The sequence below is a fragment of the Symphalangus syndactylus genome, chromosome 4 (genome assembly GCF_028878055.3).
Source record: "Symphalangus syndactylus isolate Jambi chromosome 4, NHGRI_mSymSyn1-v2.1_pri, whole genome shotgun sequence".
Taxonomy (NCBI): domain Eukaryota; kingdom Metazoa; phylum Chordata; class Mammalia; order Primates; family Hylobatidae; genus Symphalangus; species Symphalangus syndactylus.
Window position 1 is genome coordinate 66,661,287 of NC_072426.2, and position 24,882 is coordinate 66,686,168.

Consider the following 24,882-nt stretch of genomic DNA (forward strand, 5'->3'; position numbering starts at 1 on the left):
CACTATTTGCTGAACTATTTTAATAACACATTTTATTTAGATTACTAGAATTTCATTTCTTATTATTTTTGAACTTATACCTCCACCATGGATGCTGACAAATACTGTTATTTCATGTATTTCTGGCCAACCCGATCTTTCACTTATACTAACAAATGCTGAACTTCTTTATCTGTGAAAGAAAAAGTTTGAAGGTATATCAGTAGTTCCCAGACAGCTCAAAAGTAAGTATTTTTAAGTAAAAATTATTCAGACTTCTATATTACAGTTGTTCACCTTTGCTCATTCATTACCTAGAGAAAGCTTGGTGGATAATGAAAAGCTTTACTGATAGGATTTTGCAGCTCCCAAGAATCCACTGTTCCAGAAGAATTTCTATGGCCATTTCTAGTGGAAATATTTGAGATTTTACATATTCCAGACTTGAGACCCCTGTATGTGTAGTCTCTGATCTATCATTCTCTCTTCCATGAGAAGGAGCACATGTGCGCCCACATACCTCAATCTTCTGTCAAGGTTTTTTCATTTGTCTTCCCCCTCCTAAGTTTTTCCTCCCCCTTTTAGCTTCAAGTCCTTAGTAAACAATAAAACTTGCTTTGCAGAACTCTTTATTCCTATTGAACTACTATGCAAAGAAATATGTCTGAAATACACGAGTTCAAACTTGGAATACAAATTTGTAGAGTTTTAACTTGTTTTGTGAAAATAGTAAAAACAGGTTTTTACTTTTTTTCCCTGAATCTAGACATTTTTCTGGTAGATTAAATCCTGAAGGAAAATATTTATCTTTATCTTCACGTAGACCTGGTAAATTGGAAAACTAAGGACAAATTCTGTGCATGTGAAATAATAAAGTTGAATATTTTTGCTTGACTTCAGGAGCACGCAAAACAACATTATTTCCTGTTCACACCAATTTTTACCTTTCTTTAATTTCTCCTTAACACTTTTGTCCATATTTTCTCCATTCCTTGAGAACGTAATGTCTTTGTGTAGTAGAAATACTTGACAAATGCCAGGAGAGTTTAGGTGATTCATTCTTGGCACTGCTAGAGAGAGGGGCTATATTTGTAAAATATCAGCAAGAAAATGTCAGTACCTACCCCATGGCCCCCAGCAATATGCACAACTCTGGCAGGGAAAAACAAAAGTCATACTCAGGGTTTTGGCAGTGGGCATATTTTCTGTTACGACCTCTCTTTTAGAAGAAACAGTTCAGGCCAGCTGCTCCAGCGAAGATTGAGAGCCTGTGCGCTTCGATAGTATTAATCCTTTAGCACTGCAAGGTTTCTTAGGCAGAGTCAAACCAATTCTTATTCTACAAGGACTCACACAAAATCGCACAGTAGCATATGAAAAGTAGTAGAGTGTCTTGCACGTTATCTGTTCACTCTCCCCTGGAATTGGCCACTCATTTCTTTGTGGTCCCACTGAAATTGTAGAAATATTTATCACAGTACCTATGTTACTTGAATGCAATTTCCTATTTCCATGTCTCTTTTCCCCCTCTTCCTGGCCTTTGTATCTTGTATGAGCAGCACGTAGCACCGTGCCTGGTTCAGGGTAAATGCAATGCTTAATATTTGTTGAACGAAAACTCTGGAGTGAGAAAGTATGGAATTAGTGAGGTAATTGAGCCAAGTAGTAAATATGGAGTGGTAGATTGTTTGCAAGATGCAGTACACGGCAATCTCAGGGCTGTTTAAGACGGGGTAAAGGGATTGCCAGAAGTGTGGAGGTGGGAACAAGTGGCTCTGCGGGGAGAATGGCAACGGGACTATCCTCGCTTGCTCGTTTTGGACAATAAGGAGAGGTAAGTTTGGACATACACCAAAGACTTAGAGATAGTTGATAGAAACTTCTAAAAGTTGGATTTTTTTTTTAATTATACTTTAAGTTTTAGGGTACATGTGTATAACATGCAGGTTTGTTACATATGTATACATGTGCCATGTCGGTGTGCTGCACCCACTAACTCGTCATTTAACATTAGGTATATCTGCTAATGCTATCCTTCCCCCCAAAGTTAGAAAATTTTAAGAATTTAGGTTTTATTTAATAAGCAGTAGGGAGACTCTGTATTTCTTTGGTCCAGACAATAAATGGTCAAAATAGTATTTTAAAGAAGTATTCAGATGGGTGTATGCTTATATCAAAATTCCTATGTATGAAACATCAGGTTATGAAATATTGACTTGGGTCTGTGGGTCATCAGTTGATACTGAAGGTCTCTTTCTGTTTTCATCCCACAGGTTGTTATTTTGTACTTTGAGCCAAGCACATTTCGCTGTATTCTCCTAAGATGGGTCCGTCTTCTCGGTTTTGCTACTGTTTACGGAACTGTCACTCTCAAACTTCACAGGTATATATATATTTTATCCATCGTCATTCTCATGGAAGGATCAAAGTGATCAGCTTGGCACATAATTGTTAGCTGGGCTGACCACTTAAATGGCTCAATTTCAAGAATTTAGATAGCAAGATACTATATATTTTTCACTTTCAAGTTGCGACATCTTTTGGATTCTTCAGGGAAATATTTAATATAACTGAATTATTTGAACAAGATGCTTCAATAAAATGTGTCATTGGTTATGGAAAGGGTTAGTTCCTAATAAACAATAAGTTTAAAATATGAAACAGTATTTACTAGTTCAGGACAGGAAGGAATACAAAGGTAATACAGCTGAAATAAGGATACATATCCAGAGTGACCATAGAATCCCATACAGAAACACACTTATTTGACAAAAACTACTGTCCTCCATTCCCAAGTTCCATGCCCCAAGGTAATCCTGCTGATATTCGATGGGTGAAGTTCAGAAAATAGTGCTTTTGGCTTTTCTCCTTAACCAGTGTGCTTCAGTGATTATCAGCCTTGGAAAATGGAGAATGCTGTAAGTTCCCTAATACTTAGTTCTAAAACCACCTAAATATTGGGTGGGGGCCGAGGGAAAGCAATAAAATAAACTACCTATCTACAAAGGCTAGGAATGGCTGGAAATTGTTCCAGGGCTTTCCCTTGCCTCCTTTTTCCAAGTTTAAAGAAAGTCTCAATTAAGTGATGCCAAAGAGCATAGGAGATAAACAGTCAACTTTCCCTGCAGGGTAAAACCGTATCCCCATAAAGAAAACCCTTTGTACTGATCAGCTTTAAAGCTGTTTTGATAACCATGGTAAGCCATTCATATGTTCATGCTAGTCTGGCCATACATGTTTCTGAATAAAAATCTCCGAATATGGGTCATACAGTGGTTTAATTACACTGTCTACCACATAAGAAATTTTATTTTCATTTTCTCTCTTTTGGTACTTAATTACTGAGAATGCTCTAGATTATCCTTTTATCTTTTTGCGAAAAAAAGTGAATGTGTTTGACTCTCAAGATTCCCTTCTTATATATGCAGTAAAGTACAAAGAATATTGGATTAGGTTTCAGGAGATCCTATTTAAATCCCAATTTAGCCTCTAACTCTAATAAATCATAGGCTTCTGTTTCCTACAAAAGGAGAGATTAGACTAGTCTCTAATGTTCTCCCTGACTCTCACTGTATTCTATCCACATCACAGCACACTTCCCTCCAGCATCCTTCTTCAACTACCTTCCAGGTTTCCATTTCTTATATGATAGCTGTTCTCCAACTGGTGCTCACCAAAGAAAATGAGAAATCAATGACAGCCCCTGTGGACAGTAAGCCTTCTAGAAACCCTGAAAGAACAGACACCCTGTTGAGACTTGAAGATGAACTCTGTCTCTGTTAGTCTAGCACTTGGAGTCTAGTGGGTCCTCTATTATAATACTTATGGTGCCTTATAGTTTTCTTATTTGTCTTCACTTTCATTTACTTTCTCCTTGTAGTGAGAATTATACCATTATTGAATCCCCAGCACTCAGCACAAATGACTGACCCATGGGACATGTTTAATACATACGAGTAGATGAGTGAATGAATGAAAAGTGTCAGATGCAGCCCTGGAAGCTGCTTCCCGTCATTCTCTCCACACATAACTCATTCATATTCCCCTGACTCACTGTGCTCTACCTCAGCATGTCTCCAAGTGTCTGGAACACATAACGCTGTGGTCTGCGAGAGGATGTTTAGGGGGATGTGAACCCAGTGTTCAGTAGCACTGAATCATTTAATGAGAAAATTACTTCCATGCAGGTTCTCCTTCAATCCTTCTGATTATTTTCAGGAGAAAGATTAGTTGGGAACTAGTAGGTCTTTAACACTTGCTGAATAGTTTCCAATCTTCCTTTGCAATGAAGAGCAGATCAGGCTTCAGTTTCAGAGCTTTTCACTGCAATGCTGTCTCCATGAGATTCATTATCTTTCTTTCATTGCATTTATTTTATAGTTATTTTCTATTTACAGAAAGTGTGACTATCACTAGATAGTGATAAGGTAGTGATATAAAGCTTCCTTTAAATATTTTAAAACAATAAATATAAAACTGACTTAAAGAAATTATTAGTTGATGCACAGATACAGCAGAAATCTTGACACTAGTATGCAAATGATTGGAATTTGGGAAACTGTGTTAGAACATTATCTCTTTTATTTTAAAAAACGAAATTAAAACTATTCGAAATTAAAACTATTTTCCCTCTGACTTTGTATCTCTAGAAGTCATTGCAGTGAAGAGTTTCTCCACTAAAGGCTTAGATTGAAGCTATTGCTAATGTAATGAGCTGAATCATTCTTATCCTCTGTGAACCATATGGCTTTACTATTATATTGTTTTTTTCTTTATATTGCTTAAATTTAACTGATTCCAACATTGTTAACATCTATAAACTGAACAATCAGCATCCCATAGAAATGTGAACAACCTGAAGGAAGGACCAGCTGAACCAGCTTTGTGCTCCCCAGATTTAGTGCTGTATTTTTCCCATAGTATGTATTGAGATATTTGTTGAATGAATGAATGAATGAATGAATGGGTGGATGGTTCTAGTGAATGGAGCTGCAAAGGGTGGTTTTGGCAGGTGTCTCCTAGAGTCAAGAAACACATGGCCCTGAAGGAGGGACATCTAAGCTTTTGTGGTGACATGATAGAGAGGAAAGATGTAAATCCTGACAAATCCAAATTGGAACTTCGATTCTGCTATTACTTATTTATACAACAAAGAATAAATTAACATCTGAGAATTAGTTTTGTCATCTGTAAGATGGTTTAATATCTCATCTGTAAAATGGTTTAACGTTTAATAACTTTAAGATGGTAAAGTTGTAGGGACTAAGTATAATTTGAATGTAGGTAAATGTGTCAAGTAGGGTTTTTTGGTTGCAAACAAAATGGGTTATGGCTGTACAGAACCAAATGGATTTGGCTGAACAGAAATGGATTATGGCTAAATCAAGCAAAAATGGAATTCACTGGAAGGATGGGGGAATGTCACCCATTGAAGGGAAAGCTAAAGAACCAGGCTTTCGAAGGAGCTGATCCAGGGTAGCTTGAGGGATCAAAGTAGCCCAAGCTAAGGGATAATGCCTTTTGAATACCATAGCTTCATTTTTATTTCACTTTTCATTTCAAGGTTTTAAAAAATTAAAAGTAAACCATACCTCTCTAGGCAGAAAATTCTCAGGAAATTATGAGTACTGATTTATGAAATGACTGTTATAGTCCCTTGAGGATAGGATAGGCAGTAAAGATCTGAGTTTTTGTTTCATTTCAGCCATTTCCCTTCTGGCTTAGTGGAATTATTAGATACTTCTTTCTCTTATCAGCTGGGTCTCTCATTAATTGATTGTAGTATTTATAGAATTCCTGTAGCACTGAAAACTTGAAACAAACATGAAACAGAAATAGGATCACACTCTGTCACCAGAAATGAAAATAAATACTATTTTCATTTGATAAATACTATTAGTCTGGGATGAGAACATAAAGGTTTTGTTCACTTTTACCAAATCTCCCACTATTTTCTACGGTGGCCTCTCCCCACATTTGAGAGTCATGTGGCCAAAGACTACTATAATAATCCAAAGGAAAATTATAAAAGGGTCCCTTGTTTATTAACAAAGAAACACAGTTGCCCGAAGTTGGGGTTTGGGGTGAAGTGGCCTGTCCCTTTAGAAAGGTGTATTCTGTTTTTTATCACTGTCATTATTTAGAATCAACGGTATATGGTGATTATAAAAAGACCAGCTTTTAGTTGTCTTTATTATTGCCTTAAATTCTCACAGACATTTGGAAAAATTTCCTCTTGTTGCCTACACCCCCAGGCAGACCACTCACATAGCCCCACCTCACTGGCAAGCCATTCATGCAATGTAATTTATTAGAAGCTGAAACTATTTGAGAGAAAAGAAAGAAAAGGAAGGAAGGAAGGAAGGAAGGAAGGAAGGGGAAAGGGAAAGGGAGGGAGGAAGGAAGGGGAGGAAGGAAGGGAGGGGAAGGGAGGGGAAGGAAGGGGAGGGGAAGGAAGGGGAGGGGAAGGAAGGGAGGGGAAGGAAGGGGAGGGAGGAAGGAAGGAAAGAAGGAAAGAGAAAGAAAAAGAGGAAGGAAGGGAAGGGAAAGGAAAAAGAAAGGAAAGAAAGGAAAGAGTGCAGCTTTTAGCTAGGTCAATGTGGATCATGAAAATGAGCTGAAGGAGGCACAAACAATGAAGGTTTATTTGCAAAAAGGAACTTCCTTCAGGAACCTTGGATGTGTTTGACTTAGTATGTAGTGATGTGGGGCAGATCTAAAAGAACACCTAGCATTCCCATGATGTGTGGGTTCACAGAACCCCTGCTAAGCAATTTTATTTTACAGAAACTTGAGAAGGCAGTATCTCTACGCTCAGAAAAGCCAGGTATATTTTCAAGAGGCAGAGTGAGCAAATGTTTGAAATGAAAGGGGGTGAAAACAGATTTAAAAACTTAATGCTGAAAGAACATTTTCCTATTTCCTATAATATGGTGTCTGAAGACTCTTTGGCTTTTCCTTTTTCTAGGGCTAATCAAGAAAAAAAAAAGACTTTTTTTATACTATGTTTCAAATGAATTTTTAAGCAAGCTGTGAAAAGCTATCTTCTGACTCTGGCCTGGGATTTGTCATTTCATGCATTATTCAGTACTCTTTGCTCTGGGTACAACCCTTAGCTGTTTTATTCACTGTTCTCATTAGCACCAAATATTTACAGTTTGGGGGAAGGTTTCTATTTTAAACGTTTTAGTTTGTTTCCTAGTAAAGTTTGAAAAGTGACTGGAAGACATTTACTTTTTTTTATTCTATGTATTCTTATAAGGATACATAACTTGTGACAACCACTAGGTGACAACAGAGAGTTTAAGATGGTGTCTTAGGCAAATGTCTGAAGTGCAGTTATTCGACTTGGTTGATTGCGTGTAGACTCATCTGCCTCAACAGACCACAGAACAGTGTTGCTTAGCCCTCATTTATGAAGGCCAAAATATAAATGCCTCTGGAATCCAGAAGATTCCCCTAATAAAAGTTTTCTTCCATTGACCCCACCCAGCACACAGGTGGATGCTGTTTAAGATCCTAAGTCATGACCCCAAGGGTTTTAACATGAAGCAATTTCAAAACAGTTTTAGCCAGTTTCCCACCTCAGCCAAAATAATACACCAATAAAGCATCCTTTGAACACGTAGCTGTGAACATTGCATTCTGACTAGAAAATGGAAAGACCTTGCCATGTGAATCCTGGTAATGATATGGATTTCAGGCCCTTCTTTCTGCTGAACTCATGGGGGTTTCTGTCTTTACTGGCTGCCTACTCTGGGATGTAGAGTATCTTTAAGTGGAGAATTACTCGTAGCGACATTTCTTAAGAACCACGGGATTCACCAGAAAAACGGGACTCATTCTTAAGCTTCTGAGGAAGGTCTCTCTCCCAGTCAATGAGTGTACTATTTGGACAGGAAGCTGAGCAAGTTCGAAAGCCAAGGAAAGTCTACTAGCCGCAGAGGTGATTTGGAAAATATCCAACCCTTACCTCATACATCCACGCTTCTCATATACCAGTAGAACCGCCAAACATCTTAGAGAAAATTAACATGCTCAAGATGAACGCTTAGAGGATTAAGGATTGAAATGATCTTTCAGAACTAACTCTCATACTAGCATTTACAAACGTTGAAAAAAAAAAGTTCTGTAAGTGACTTGACTTTCTCTTTTCCTGTTTATTAAAGTGCCACCCTAGGCTTTTTGAGATGAAGATTTAAGGTTTCCCTAAAGACATTTTTATCATTTTAAATTGTACTTAACAGGAAAAATCAAAAGTCCTTTGGCTCTTAACAAATATAAATTTTCTTCATGATTTTATTAATCGAGGAAGCATTAGTGTGGAATGCACCGTAAAGACCCATGCTGGTGCCCAGACCCATTTGTGAGCTATCTCTATTCTAGCTAAATCTCAGAAACTGTGTAGTTACAGGTCTTAGTTTTACAAACCCTACATATTTGTCATTCTCATCATTCATATGCTTGGAAGCACAGAAGGGAGGCCCTTGAAACCCGAGGAATAAGTAGGCAGTGACCTCTCACTTCTTCCTGCATTCGTCTTCTCTTCATTGGCATACTTGCAGTCTGTCTGGAGCTTCCTGGAGCTCCCTCGGAATCTTGCACACAGCTTATCATTAGGAATGGCTCCCCCAGAAACCATGAAAACAAGAACGAAACTTTCTAAGCTCCAAAGAATCACTCTTTAATTGTAAAATCTCTAGCTGGCTAGAAGATTAGATAGTTCCCTCTGCTCATTCCTCCCCACCCCGCCACCTCCAGTGACTTCTGATCCTACTGTCCTGTCCGGCTTGCAGAGGCCCCCAGCTAAATGGCCTAATGCTTTTAACTGGGTTGGTATATACATTTAACTTTCAGAAACGAATCAGGGATTTCTGCCATGAGTAGCTCCATTAATAGATTAATATGTTTAGTCTACTCATAGAAGAGATTTGGGAAATATAAGCATACTGACAAGACATGTTTTATTAACTAGAGGTCTGTATTCATATAAAATCTGTAACATCAATGAGTACCTTTTGAATAAAAATAGAAATAAAAGCAAAATCATTTTAATTGTCCTTCCTTTCAGAACACATTAACTATTGGATATGAATAAAAGAAGAATGTAGTTCACTCAGAACTAAGGATACTTAAAGCTTTACTTATTTTATCCATCTGCAGATGTCCTACTTGCTTTGTTGTATGACACATGACTTTCAAATACACTTTATTTAACAGCTACGTTCAAAGCTTTTCAGTCTGGAGCTTCTCTTTTTAAAAAATATTTATATACATGTTCTAATTTCTAATTACAGCATTACTATTTTATGTCTAGATTTCTGAAAAGAGGCTTGGTTAAAATATGTAGTTTAAGAGCTATGTGCCATATCTGAAACACAAGATTTTTTGTTGCCTGAGTTGTTATGGTTTCAACTTGTTATGCGTGTGTGCGCATGTCAGTGTGTGTTCTAACCAACTTTAAACTTATAAATAAAAACCCATCTGGTAATTCAGAATTAGTACTTAGCAGACTATAGCTGATAAACACTTTATTATCCTAATATTCTTTGTTAGCAACTCTCTGTTCAAATCTTGTGTACTCTTAAGTGGAAATATTTCTCTTCTTTATGTGAAGTCGGTAAGAGAATGTGTGGGAAATGAGATTACTTCAGGCAGCAAAAAGGGGAGGGGCAGGTTTCTTTAAAGGTCAAGGTGAGACTCTCTGCTCCTGCAAGCTGTTCACTGGCATCACCTGCCTGCTGTTGCACCTGCCTGCTGTCGTCTGGGCCCAGAGTCAGGGTCTTGGCTTGTTTTTGGATAGCTACACCCATGATTTCTGTCGCGTGCCAGAGGCCCACCTGGCTGCCGCTTACTCTGCTGCCCCTCACCCAGCATTTGCACATGCTCAGTCCAAAACAACTGAGTTGTGTTTTTATTTCCATTTAGTTCAAAATAACTTCAAACTTGATTTATTTTGACCCACAAGGTAGTTAGAAGTGTGATTTTTTATTTTCCAAATATTAGGGGGATTTCCACGAACTTTTTGTTATTTACAATTTCATTCCATTGTCGTGAGAGCACATACCTTGTGTGACTTAAATCCGCTTACATTTACTGAGACTTGTTTGAAACCCAGAATGTGATCTATCTTGGTAAATGTTCCATGGGCACTTGAGAAGAACGCGTTTTCTTCTGTTGGGGAGTTGTTTGGTAATGCTGTTCAAATCCTCAATATCCCTACTCATTAGCTCTCTATTTGTTCCATCAGTTATTGAGGAGGGGTTGGAAATTTCTGATTTGTCTATTTTCTTCACTGTTCTTTCAGTTTTTGCCTCAGGTATTTTGAAGTTTCATTCTGGGATACATAAACATTTAGAGTTGTTATGTCCTTTTCATGAATCGAACCTTTTATTATTATGAAATGACCATTATCCCTTGCCGTATTCTGTGCTCTGAAATCTATTTTGTCTGGTGCTAATATAGCCACTCCAGTTTCCTTTTGATTGGTGTTAGCGTGGTATTTTTTTTTCCATTATTTTACTTTTGACCTATTTTTGTCTTTATAGTAAGTATTCAGTGGGGTAAGACACACTCATATTATGCTGGAGAGAAAGTAAATCGATACAGCTCATTTGAAATATGTAGCAATGTGTATCAAGAGCTTTTTAAAAGCTGGATTATTTTACTTTTTGAGATCTAAAGAAAAAAATCAAAGGTGTGAACAGAGATTTACCTGCAAGAATATTCGTTAGAGTGTGGCTTATGATATAGAAATACTGATTTAAGTAAATGGTATGTGCTATCAAAGATCATGTTGTTTACAAAGATGGAATTTATGAGAATGCTCAGAAAACCATATTATATGAGAAAAGCATAACATAAATGATATAATCCTAATGTTATAAAATATTTTATGTATGTATAGAAAAAATGCTAGAGAGTAAAATCCATCCAAGAGCTAACGGTGTTTGTATATAACTAGTGCTATTTAGATGGTTTTAATTTCTTTATATTTGTTTATAGTTTTATACTTTGACCATGTATTACAGTTTTAATGGAGGAATCAATCTGCACTAAAAAGTAGATGAGGCCTTTGTCACAATATGTAACTCTTCTGACCTATAATAGGCAAAGTGGTGTGGAAGGCACTTTGGGACCTGCAAGGAAATTTAAGTCAAGGGTTTTTAATATAGTGGTGTGCAAAGGGAAAACAATTAAATAGCACAACCACCAAAGAGTAATCACAATAGCACTTTATAATTACTTTCCAAAAGTTTCATTGACAGTGACTGAAAGTTATTCTACTTCAATACTAATAATACTATCTAACCAGCTATACATATGAGCAGTCAAACTCAGCAACTGTTATGGACTCAGGCAGTGAACCTCCTAAATTACTTTTGTGGTTGCAGCCCCTATTTGTGTATTTTACTGTGGGTTAAGGTTAAGGTTAAGGTGAATGCAATGGTAAGTAGGATTTTTAAAAATATTTTTATTTTTTAATTTTTTTGAGACGGAGTCTCGCTCTGTCGCCCAGGCTGGAGTGCAGTGGCACAATCTCGGCTCACTGCAAGCTCCGCCTCCCAGGTTCACACCATTCTCCTGCCTCAGCCTCCCAAGTAGCTGGGAGTACAGGCGCCTGCCACCACATTTGGCTAATTTTTTGTATTTTTACTAGAGACAGGGTTTCACCATGTTAGCCAGGATGGTCTCAATCTCCTGACCTCATGATCTGTCCGCCTCGGCCTCCCAAAGTGCTGGGATTACAGGCGTGAGCCACCATGCCCGTCCTAAAATATTATCTTTAAAACTTCTTTTATATTGGACTAACACCTAAAGTACATAAAGATATTAATGTGCAACTATGCTTTGAGAATTAAGTAGGTATTTGTCTTTTTGTAAATGATCACACCACTTAAATGGGAAGTTCATATTTACAAAGAATTTTGTCATCTTTTTGTGGTTCCCTGTGGTCTAATACCATTCTTTATTTGTAATAGTATGCTAAAGAGCCTGCAAAAATAGAGCAATTAGGTCTTATAAAATTAGATGGAAACTTTCCTTGGAAATAGAAACATTTTTGCTATTAGTCATTTCTGCCACTTTTCAATCTGGACAATCTTGATTACAGAGAAAACAGATTCAAAAAGCTTTCCCTTGTGATATCGCTAGGAAATACTTATGTGATTCACTTTTTTTTTTTTTTTTTTTTAGAGAAAAGCCTTTTTTAGACCACAAAAACTAAATCTTGAATTAAGAGTAAGAGCAGATCAAGATTTAAATATTAACATTAAGATGATGTCATTTTAGATATTTTCTATCTACAAAACCATGCAATTTTGTGATGCAATTAGTGATGTTTCCCTTTTGAGACTGTAGCAAAATTGCTCATTTAAGTAATGATGCTATTAGGCAACCATCTGTAATAAATTTGTTTTTATAGTCTATCTGAAATCATGTTCTTGAATACCAAAATGTTATATTAAATAGTAAAACATTACATTTTAAAAGAATAACTAATCCTGGAATGAAAATTTAAAATTATTTCTGCTGATTAACCAGTGCTAGATAATTGAGATTTAAGGACAGAATTTATTCTAATAGGTACTTGGCAGATCATGGTCCTAGAATTCATATTTTCTCTGGATATAAGGAAATAAACAAGCATGTAATTCCCAAACTGAATAATCTGGCTTCTTCTTGATCTTCAGAATAATTGACCATCTGCTTATTGTTTGAAATATCTTTCTGTAGTAAGCTGGGAGTAGGGGAAGCAGTGGGGAGGGAGCAATAGTATGTATATTTAAATCTGTTTCTCTGTAAGCTTTTATGCCAAACTTTTCAAAACTAAACATTTTTGGAGCACAAGCCCCCAATGGCCATCAAACATCCTTTATTTGCAATATTATTACAACTGAAAAGGCTTCAAAGGAGTGGTTTAGGGAACAGGTGTTTATGCTTAGTTAATATTAAGGTCTGATTTGAGTTCATTCAGCATTCTTGGCCTATATTTGAGGGAATCAACCATGATATGTTATCACATTTCCTCAGTCTTTTCTTACAGATCTAAGATTACACAATGAACTCTGATGAATAAGGAAGGGTGCATATAAGTTTAAAATAGTCATACTGCAGGTAATAAATTAGTGCAGAGCCCAGGTTTTAAGCCTGCTGAATCTCACATATGGGAGGAGAACAACCACCAGATGGCTGAAGATACCCTGGGGCTATAAGAGACTGGGTCTGCAATGTTCAGGAGGATGCAGAAGAATTTTTTTTTTTTTTTTGCAAGAAAGAGAACCATTGTATATTTTGTATTGAGGTAAAATTTATGTAACAAAATTCACCATTCATAGTATTCTCTTATAATTCTTTTTATTTACATAAACTCAGAAGAAATATCTCCACTTTCATTCCTGACTCTAATGAGTCTTTTTTCTCGCTCAGTCTAACTAAAGGTTTAATTTTGTTTATCTTCTGGAAGAACCAACTTAGATTGTTTTTAATTGTCTCTGCTGTTTTTCTACTCTATATTTCAATTATTTTCAACTCTAATATTTATTATTTTCTCCCTTCAGCTTGTTTTGGATTAAATTTGCTCTTCAAGTTTTAGTTCCTTAAAGTAAAAGATAAGATTATATGAAAAAAGAACTACATTAAGTCAATAAACATTTGCAGTTATAAATTTACCTCTATCACTGCATTTACTGCAATCTGTAAGTTCTGATATGTTTTTATTTTCATTTATCTCAGCTTATCTTCTATTTTCTCTTTGGTTCTTCCTTAACCCATTCGTTGAGTATTTTGTTTAATATTTACTTATCTGTGAATTTTCCAGTGTTCCTTCTGTTTTTGATTACTAATTCAGTTCACTGTGGTCACAGAAGATACTTTGTATGATTTCAATTTTCTGAAATCTGTTGAGACTGGTTTTGTAGTCAAACATACGGTCTGTCCTGGGGAATGTTCCATGTGCACTTGACAAGAACGTGTACTCTGCTGCTGCGGAGATGAATACCCCGTGTTTGTCTGTAAGGTCTAGTTGGCTTATAATGCTGTTCAAAGTCCTTTGTTTCCTTATTGTTTGTATGTGTAGATATCCAATCTATTATTAAGAGCAGGACCTTGAAGTCTCCAACTTAGATTATTATCGAACTATCTTTTTCTCTCATCAATTCTGTTCCTGTTTGCTTCATATATTATGGGGATCTGATGTTTAGTACAGATACGTTCATAACTGTTCATCTTCTTGAGGGATTGACCCTTTTATAATTATATAATGTCATTTTTTGTCTCCAACAAATCTTATAGCATATCTTATCTGATATTAATATAGCTACCATAGCTCTACTTTATTATTGACATAGAATATCATTTGCTACCTTTTTATTTACAACCTATTATTTCATTAGATCTAAGGTAACTCTCATAGAAAACATATACTTGGATCATCTTTTAAAAATCTCTTCTACCATTTCTACCTTTTAGTTTACGTTTAATGTAATTACTCATAAGGAAGGACTTGTTCCATTTTGTGATTTGTTTTTATATATTTTATATCCGTTTTCTCAGTTTCTAGTGTATCATTTTGATTCCCTTTTTGTTTATTTTACTACATATGTTTTGGTTATTTTCTTAGTTGTTGCCCTGGAGATTACAGTTAATGCCCTAAATTTATAACAGTTTAGTTCAAATTAATACCAATTTTGTTTCAGACGTATACAAAAACTTTGCTCCTATGAACCTTTATGTTCCTCTTTTGTTATTATTGTTGCAAATTATATCTTTAAGCATTGTGAACTCATTAACACAGATTTACACTTATTGTTTTATGCATCTGTATTTATCAGAAGTTGCACAAAAATTTTAATAAACTTTATCTAATAAGGTTAATGCCTGGATGTCTTCAGGTATCATTTCTATTAGTGTCTTTTTTTTTTTTTTTCATGCTTATGGACCCTATAATCTTCTTTCTTTGCATGCCTCATTTTTTCTTTTAGAGACCGAACATTTTGAATATTATATTACGGTAAATCCAAAAATCAGATTCTCCATCCTTTCCAGGCTTGTTAAGTGACTTTTATAGTCTGTATTCTTTGTTTTGTGTGGCCATTGAAGTCTATTTTCTGTTGGGTTAGAATTCAACAGAGATTTTCATAAAGCTTGGACCAAAAAATACTTTTTAAAATCTCAATTCTTTGCAGATGAACTGCATGTTTGTGTGTTGGGTATGTCTTCAACACACATAAGCCTCTATCTCCTGCATGTGCAGAGCCTGAGGTCAGCAGGAGATGAGAGCTTTGGGCCCTTCTCAGGCCTTTTGTGAGAATGTTCCAAGGCTTCTTGATTCCCAGAAATATATTGGTACTTTTCAATGCTCTTGTTCCCCAGATCATCTCATTTCCCATTCTTTCTTCCCAATCTTTTTGTTTAGTCTATTGTTTGTCTTAACCATTATTCGTTGTCCCAGGTAGCATTGACTAATCCACTTGCCTTTGAACTTTTAGATACATGACCCCCTATTAGCTTTGTCGGCCCTAGGAAAATTAGCAGTTGGGTAAAACAAAAAGCAAGCCCTTTGAGTCAGTCTTTCAGGGATCCACCAGCCAGGTCAAAATAAACAGCAGTTCTTTGAAAATAAGGTCCATTGTGCTCCTCTAGTACTAGGTACCTGTCTTGAGCATGCAGATGTCTTGAAGGCCGCCATTGAGCTGAGGAGCATGAGACAGAATCAAAGTAAGTTGAAATGCTGCATAGCTGTTTTTTTACTCAGATTCAGCTGTTTTATTTTTTTTCTCTTAAGTATCCCCTGCATTTCTATAAGCTCCTAAGTAGCTTCTAGAATTCCAAAAAAGTTGATTCTAACAGTTCTTGCTAGTTTGTTGATTGCTTTTATGGACTGATTGATAGACTTTTGAAGTTCCCTATTCCATCATTTTTGAGATTGTATTTAAATTACCTATTCATTTATATTTACTGAGTTATAATGAACATGAAAACAGGTAGATAACTGCCATTTTCAGCACTGAACCTCTGTGATTGATTTAGCAAAATACTGACACATAACAGGAGCTAATGTTTACTCTCACATCCTATATTGTTATCAAAATTCTTCCAAATTCCATTTTACCCTGCTTCTTCAAGTTTCTGGGATCCTGTATCAACCATAAAACTTTTTCTTGCTGGTCATAACCGTCAGAAGGACATGTTTAACTAATTGTTCAATTAAATCTTCTTGCCTTCATGTGCTAGATTCTGTAGGGGTTTAGAAAATATCATCTCCCAACTTCAGGAAGATTTATAAGGGTACAGGAAATACCGACTGAATAATTGTGATAATTGGAGAAAATTTTGTGGCCTGGGACTATCAGACAAAAATGTAAATTGGATGAGGTTCCTGAGATGAAAGTACAAGGATAAATGGGATTTGAATCAGTTTAGACAGACGGGATGGCATTCAAAGGTACGAGCATCTAGATTAGAGAGAAAAGAGCATATAGGAAAGTAGAGGAAATGTGGCATGTTTGGAAAGGCAGATTCCTGTTGTGCTTTTAAATGATATGGTCCTGAACCAGCTACTAGATAGATAGTTCTATTTTGGTAAAATACTGTAACTGAAAAAAGTACTCATATGAGAGTAAGAAGAGAGGAGTTTTGAGATGATTTTGCTACTGACTGTTTTGCTTTAGATAAATGACTCCCCTCACTGGGCCTCGGGATTGTCTTTTATACATTAGTGAGATCAGAACAGATAATGCCAAGAGGCATTTCAGCTCTAACTGTTAACGCTTAAGGTTCTTGCCTAGCCACACCAAAGAACTGGTGTGGCGGCTGACTGCAGCGAGTGATAGAGACAGGGGACCGAGGGCAAGAAAAAGCTGTAGGCTTTTTTGAGCCGAGTGAATGTACAAAGCTTCCACAGTGTGGAAGGGGTCTCGAACGGGTAGCCAGTTAGATTATACAATTGCCTTTTAAACTCTTGAAGGCCAGAAATATGTGTGGCAGGAAGATGTTACTAGAGCGAGAAACAAATTTTGTGACATGTCTTAGATTTTTAGGAAAACCGGAATTGCAACTTAAGTTTTATCTACTTTATGACCTTGCAGGGGCATGGCAAAGGAGACAGGATCTTACAGGACCTTATAAAGTATGTTTACAAGGAATTGGAATTGGGAGCATAGATAAGGTCTGCTGGTCACAGAAAAACGGGCAGTTAACATTCCTTTTAGTTTTGGGGGAGGGGGAAGGGAGAAAGGACACAGGGAAGCTTACAGCAAAATTTTCGCTGTTTATAGCTTTCTTGGGGAAGAAAACCACATACAGAAATCCTGGTGTTAGGAATATTTTAAGCATGTATCTTCAATATTATTCATCCAGGACCGAAGTAAGCCCTGATGCAGGAAATGAGTGAGTTTCACAGCTTTCTGAGCCCCTACTCAACCCAGGAAGCCCAGCTGGCCCCTCGTCTCATAACCATCTAAGATTTGACTTGTAACAGTCTTGCAGCCCTTCTTTCCTTTCTTCCTTTTTTTCATCATTCTTCCTTATTCCATCTACCTTCAATTAGAAAAAAAAGTGAGAAAAAAGGAAAAACAATGTGAGATATGAGAACTCATGCAGCTCACAGAAATTGACAAAAATTTGTCAATATATTTAGAACCCAGTTGTGAATTTTCTTTCTTGTAATAGCAATAACTTAATATACTCATAATAAACTTGTAGAACTTCACATCTGATAAGTGTCTAAAACCTATTTCTATGCCAGTGATGCCAGTATTTTTAGATATTTATCTAAAATTCATCCACTGGCCAAGAAGTAAGTTTAATTTACTTCTGAAAATGAAATTTTGAGAAATTGATGAAAAGCTTAATGAACATGGGGATTTGTCACCATTAAAAGCAGAATGACAGGCAGAAACCTCCAGCACTTTTTGAATTGTTAGCTGTCAGGATTCTTATGTCAATAATTGATTGGCTTTACTCTTACAAGAAGTGTCACCTCATACCTTTTATCACAAGCATTTATTCTCTGGAATTTCTATGAACACAGTAAGATTAATAGAAATTGGACTCTAATGAAGAAACTCAGGACATTAAGATTATTCCAATTAAGGTAATAGGACATAAGACTGGATGGCTTGAGGATATGTATATTCATTCCTTTTTTATAAATAGAAGAGATGCTGCAAAATCACATACAAATGCAAACGTTCTGAAAATGGATAACTATTATTACAAGCCTTGCATTCTGTCATCGGCATAATAAAAACTGAAAAATCCACCTGGCAGGCTAGAGCGGTCAGCCTGTTGGAAAGGCACCTGCACCAATCTTAGATCTGCTAGGAAAAATTGTTTAGAGCAGCGGTTCTCAAACTCTACCCTTCATCAAAATTACCCGAAAAGTTTGTTAAAATAGATTGTTGGACCATCCCTCCAGAGTTTCAGAGTCAGTAGGTCTGGGTGGGATCTAAGAGTTCTCATTCATACCAAGTTTCTGGGTAAAATTGATGCTACTTGTTTGGTAAGTGCTGGTGTCCATGGCAAGTAACATCTAAACTGAGACATGAAGGAGATATAGGATTTAGCAAAACACTGTGTTTGTGTAGGTGGGAGGAGGGACGGTGAGGAAAGCTGAGGGCAAAGGCTCAGATAGATAGAGGATAACTGCATGTCATCCAAAAGGACCTGAAGAACTATAGGATGTAGAGAGTGTGGAGAGATGCGCCCGCAGAGGTGAGGAGGAACCAATTTTTAGAAGTGTTTTACCATACTAAATTTTGGTGGAGAGCCAGGGATTGTAAACAGGGAAGCAACACGATCACATGTACAATAGTGAAAGACCATGTTGTCCATTGTAGAGTGTGGATTGAAGGTGGGCAAGACCAGTAAGGAGACTAGCTAGGAAGCTACTATAGGAATGAGTTGGTGGCCAGGAGCTATAATAGTGGCAGTGAGGATGGAGAAAAATAGAAGAATTTGAAAGATACTTAAGAGGTAGACATTAAATGCTTAATGATTCATTTGATTGCTGGAATGTGGATAAGGGAGAAAAATCAGTTTATTCCTAAGCTTCCGCTTTGTACAGTTAGGGCTGTGACACAACAGCAAAGGTAGATTGGAGAACAGCAAAGTGGGTTGGAGAAGGAAGAAATGGAGAGAGGGGTGATTTTGTTTCAGGCCCTGCTGATGTGCAGTAGGACACTGAATATACAGGGATTGAGCCCAGGAGAGTGATCTGAACTGGAGATATAGAGGTGGGACTTGCTGGCCTATAGATGATAACTGAGATAGGGGAGCCAATGGAGTTGCTTGGGTGCAATATGTAGTGATAATATAACATGGCCACATTTAGGAGATCCCTGGAAACACTGCCATTCAAGGGGCAGACGGATGTAGAGAAGTCTGCAATAGAGACTGAAAAGGAGCTAGCCAAGAAGTAGGAAGAAAGTAGGAAGAGAGAACTAGGAAGAAAACCAAGAGAATGTGACATCATGGAAGCTGAGGGTTCCAGCCACACCAAAAGCTGGGGAGAGACCATGTAAAATAAGAAGTGAACAATATCAATTAGCTCTTGGAGGAAGGTCATGGATAACCCAAGTACAAGTTCTTACGGTGAGCTATATAGCTTGAACCAGAAATGTATAGAAAATGAGAAAACAGAGGCAGATGAATATAATGACAATTTCTGGGTTGCCCTTTTTCTTTGTCATTTCAGAATGATTTCCATGAATTTATCTGCTGTTAATGAAAATTGAATGTATGCTTTAAATATGCCTTTTCATATTAAATTTTGGAAGTCTCTTGCAGTCTTCCCATATATGTTGAGCTTTCCTTCAGAAGTAGTGAAACCTTCTGAACTCATGGTCTCCTGAAGATCTATGAAAAAATAGTGGAAAAGTCATCCATATAGGAAGTCCAATGATTTGAATTTTTTTCTACAGTTGTATTTCATACAAATGCATGTCTATGTATTCTTTTTTATAGTCTGGCCTCTAGGCTTAAGACAATCCTAGACAAATGCATCTTATTCCATTTTACAAAAACCAATATCTTGAAGTGCTTAGATTGAAGTGTAGAGTTGTGTTTATTATGTTTTCTATTATTTGAAAGCCAGTAAAATTAATAATGGAAGATTCATGAGGGATTTTGCTTTGGTTTTGCTCTCTTGAAATGAGATTATAGGGATTTGACAATCTTGAATTCTCAAGCTATACAATAAATACCCAAAGGGCCATCTAGAAAATATGAACATTTCTGATAATTTGGAAATGGGATTTCTTGAGTAAAAGGTTACTATAACTGGAATCGTAGATTTCCTTTGCAAAAGACAAAACTTAACTGATTAAGAAGTATTTTAAAGGAGACAGTTAACAAATCCACTATTAGCTCTCTATGAGATTTAAAGTTTCGATGGGAATTGTGAAACTCAAGTATCAAAAAAATATTTATCACATTTTGACCATGGAAAGAATATATAGTTCATAACTATTTTTTCTCTGAAGCACTGTTTCTCAACCTGATGAAAACTCCTTGCCTTAACTTGAAAACTCCGTAGGAGTTGCTGAGTATTGAGAACCAAACTTTGCTTCCTGCCAACCAGTTCCCCCTACTGTCCCTACTTCAAGACAGCTTGTATTTCCTTGCTTTTGATTCCCATCAATTAGCATATCCCCTTATATCTTTTCCACTTTCCTTCATTTCTACTTATTGATATCCCCCAAAGCCCAGATCAAATACTACCTGTTCTATTGGGTTAGTAGATTTGCTAGCCACATACAATATATAATGTTAGCTATTGCATATGGTAGCTATTTGCAAACTTACTTCTAGTTAAATTGTAAGTTTCTAGAGACAAAAATTATATCTTACACCTTCCACGTTGCCTAGCATGATGCCTAACATATGGCTGTCACTATATAAATGTTTGTTCATTATATTTAAAATGTTTACATTAAGAGTAAAGCTAGAATTTGGAAACATTTTCTCTTTTTCTGCCCTTGCCAAACTGTGGAAGAAAAGTGGATCAGGTTCTCTCTGGAGAATGTAGTCATTCAAAATTTAGAATTCATCCAGATTCAACCAGAAACAAATATGTGTACATTATGATTACAACTTTCTCCTACAGAAAATAAGATTGGAATTGGCAAAAATATTAATTTTCCAAGAAATTTCTCTTATTTCTAAGGCAGAATTCTTGAATCTTTTAATCTGCTAATTACAATGGAAACCTTCTTATCCAATATAACTGGACTTCGTGTTATATTTGGTCAATTTGTTGAAGTTTTTTAAAGTAGAAAAGCATTTAAAAAGTATATAGATACTGTAATTTAAAACACATAATTACTCACCAGTCTTTTTGAAATAAGGCCTCTTTTTGACTATGGGTTTGATAGTTAGAGTTCATTGTTCTCTCTATAGCATAAATCACCAAAATGTATTATCTACTGCATTGTGTTAAATGTTTTTGAAGTAATCTGAGTGTAGAATTTTTCTAGCTTTTTGTTTATTGACCACTATTTTAAAATTTCATTTCCACTAAGTTAACATTTTCTTTTAATGTTTTATTTTTATCTTTCCAAAGCATTCAAGAGAGATTTCATAGAAATAAGTCTCCTTACCTGGGTGTGGTGGCTCTCGCCTGTAATAATCCCAGCACTTTGGGAGGCCAAGGCGGGCGGATCACCTGAGGTCAGGAGTTCAAGACCAGCCTGGCCAACATGGTGAAACCCCGTCTCTACTAAAAAAATACAAAAATTAGCCAGGCATGGTGGCACATGCCTGTAGTCCCACCTACTTGGGAGGCTGAGGCAGGAGAATAATCGCTTGAACCCAGGATGTGGAGGTTGCAGTGAGCTGAGATGGCGCCACTGCACTCCAGCCTGGGTGATAAAGTGAGACTCCGTCTTAAAAAAATAAAATAGTCTCCTTTTGTTTCATAATCATGTATAATTATTTAATTATAACAGTGGGCATAATTGGGAACAAATACACCTGATTCATAACAAATAGTAATTAAACTGGTTGGAGCAGAAGTGCTTAGGCATAGTGAAGATATTACCTGCCAGTGTTAGCGTTCCCAGTGTTAGCGTTACTACGACATGGATGGCACTTAATATATTGCATATACAGAATGGAGAGTGTTAATCTGGGGAACTGATGAGATAGAGCATGGTTAAGAGATCTTCTGTTTTACTTGTATCTGTTACTGTATTTCTGACATTGTTCCACAGAAAAATTGAGAAGTATTTTGTTAATAATTAACTTTTCCCTCTGTCCTGAAGGACAGTGGGGTTAATTTAATGGATGTGTTGTGTTAATTCAGGGAGAATTGCCAAAGGTCTATATATGGAGGAAAAACATAGCATAGTACATCTAGGCTATTTCAGGTATATTGGATTCATTTCTAGATTTAGAATAATCTTTATAAAAAATTCATATGACTTAAAATTATTCAAAGAATGAAGAATAGAACATTGAGAAAATGTGTATTTTTATTCTTTGTGGAAATTGATTACAGATACTCTCACAGTATCATAAGGCTTATGGTGGTTTATGTCAAATCATAATTTGTAACATCAAATATCAGAATGGGGTAGGGAGTTAAAATCAGCCGAGAATATTCTAGAAATGAAATTGAAGAATGGGTAGAGAATTCCTATAGTAAGGGTGCATTTTGTCTTCACAAAATATTTAGAGATAGAACAGTGCTTAGATATCATCTAATCTAGTAGTTCTTAACTCAGGCTATTCATCTGAGACATATACAGAAAAAAAACTTAGTTTTTAAAAATCACATTTCCTATAGGTCATCCCAATTTTCTTCCTTAATGCAATGACCTTAGTCTACCTAATGTTTAAATATTTCTCTCATTTTTATTATTACCTCGTATTATTTTTGGTAATATGATAAAATGACCATGAAAGTAGGTAATATGGAATGATTTTCAGAAAATATCTTTAATAATGTTCTACTATAAAAACAACTGGTTCAAGGAAGTTTTGTTAATTTAATATTGTAAAATACAACCGCTTACTTTCAGGACTATTTTTTGATCCCCCAGAAACCTTGTTTGAGCAATGTTTGCCTACAGATCTTTCTAAAGTCCTGAGAATTTTCCTTGAAATATTAAGACACGCTCAAAGACATCCCACTATATATGAACCTATTGATGTAATGGACTCTAATGTAAGATATTTGTTTTACTACTGGAAGATAAACTAAGATAAAGTTAAATAAAAACATGAGCAATACTGTTTCTGGATTTTCTCATGTTAAAACTCTGCATAAGCCAGGCACAGTGGCACGTACCTGGAGTCTCAGCTACTTGGAACACTGAGGCGAGAGGAATGCTTGAGCCAGGAGTTCAAGGATGCAGTACACTAGGATTGTGCCTGTGAATAGCCACTGCATTCCAGCATGGGCAACATAGCGAGACCCTGTCTCTAAAACAAAAACAAATACAAAACAAAGTAAACTCTGATTAGCTAGATTTTGGCGGGTTTACATTTTACCTAGAAAAATAAGTTATTTTAGAGTTATACTTTCTGAATGTTAGGTTTGCTTTCACATTTGAACTTTTGCTTTTCTAGGGTTTTGAAGGTGTTTCTTTCACGAACGGCTCAACGAATTCCATATATGACTGGTGGACGGGTCATGAGGATGCTGGCAGTAATACTCTTGGTAGTGTTTTGGTTTCTCATTGGCTGGACTTCATCTGTGTGCCAGAATTTGGAGAAACAGATTTCACTTATTGGCCAGGGACACACATCCGATCACCTCATCTTCAATATGTGCCTCATTGACCGCTGGGACTACATGACAGCAGTTGGTATGTGGTCACTTGTTTCGTGTGATGGTCTTACCATTTTTCAGTAGCATTAAAACTGACTTCTTTAAAAGTCTTGCCAGACTCTTTAGTAAAGCCTAAATTAATCTCCCCTAATGTAATTCTGGTAAAATAACATGAAAATGGCAGTAATGGCATGTGAAATGCAAACTTTTTCTGGAAGTTTCTATTGTTTTTCAAAGGCGTATAGCTTTGTTGATAAAATGTAATCAAATAAATCAGAAAGGAGAAATGAGTAATGGCAACTTCTGTGTATAAAGAGCTTACTTTTTTCATTCTTATCAATTGGTCCCCATTTGATTAATATTAGCTATTCTCGATTTATTTCCTTACTTGGGAGAAAAAAGGAAGCATGCTGGTTTTTTAAATAAAATGTTGGCCCTATAATATATCAGACTTGATATGTAGGGCACTCTTTGTAAAAATATTGTCTCTGCAAAATTTCTGATTAATCTGTCTTTCCTTTGCTGACCTCAAAAGATAAGTTATTTATAATTCTCTGGAGGTTTAGAATTACACAAAGACTAAGCCATGCTCCATGAATGTAGTAAGTGCTATGTGGCTGAGAATCTGGAGAACTTTGAAGAACTGTATCATGGCTTGGGCCCAAAACACGGATTATTTTTCTGGCAGCCCAGTGTTTTGAAAAGAGGAGGAGGAAAATACATAGGAATTTTTCTGTTGCTCATATTAGTCTATTTTAAACTAAGTCCCTAAACATACAAAAAAAGGGATATTTTATTGTTGTTCCCCGCAGTAAGCCACAGGACAAACCTTAACTGTATTTGGCAGATATAAAAAATAGAAACATGAGTTTGATTCCCATTTTTTGCAATTGTTGGCTAAATAGTCTTTTGCTGGAAACTAATAAAATGTGTATTTAGAGTTCAAATGGAGGAATATTTTTCTGGGCAAGATATTTTAGGAGTCTTATAAACCTGATATCTGTAATAGTGAAGCAATATGGGTATGTAAAGAGAATGATTATAATATAAAGCTTATTAAATTTTGGGTAATATAACTATCAGAAGATAAATCATGGCACTAAGGTAGGAAGTGATTCTGATCTTGACTT

At 36.2% G+C, this 24,882-nt stretch overlaps 1 protein-coding gene across 1 annotated transcript in view; it reads left to right on the forward strand.

The window, feature by feature from the left end:
• The window catches only part of GPR158 (G protein-coupled receptor 158), a 433,367-nt gene that overhangs the window by 380,456 nt on the left and 28,029 nt on the right, over positions 1 to 24,882 (forward strand). Inside the window, exons 6-7 of the mRNA XM_055274921.2 lie at positions 2,253 to 2,362; positions 23,551 to 23,789. Of these exons, the coding sequence (XP_055130896.1) occupies positions 2,253 to 2,362; positions 23,551 to 23,789 (349 nt within the window). The remainder of the gene's footprint in view (positions 1 to 2,252; positions 2,363 to 23,550; positions 23,790 to 24,882) is intronic.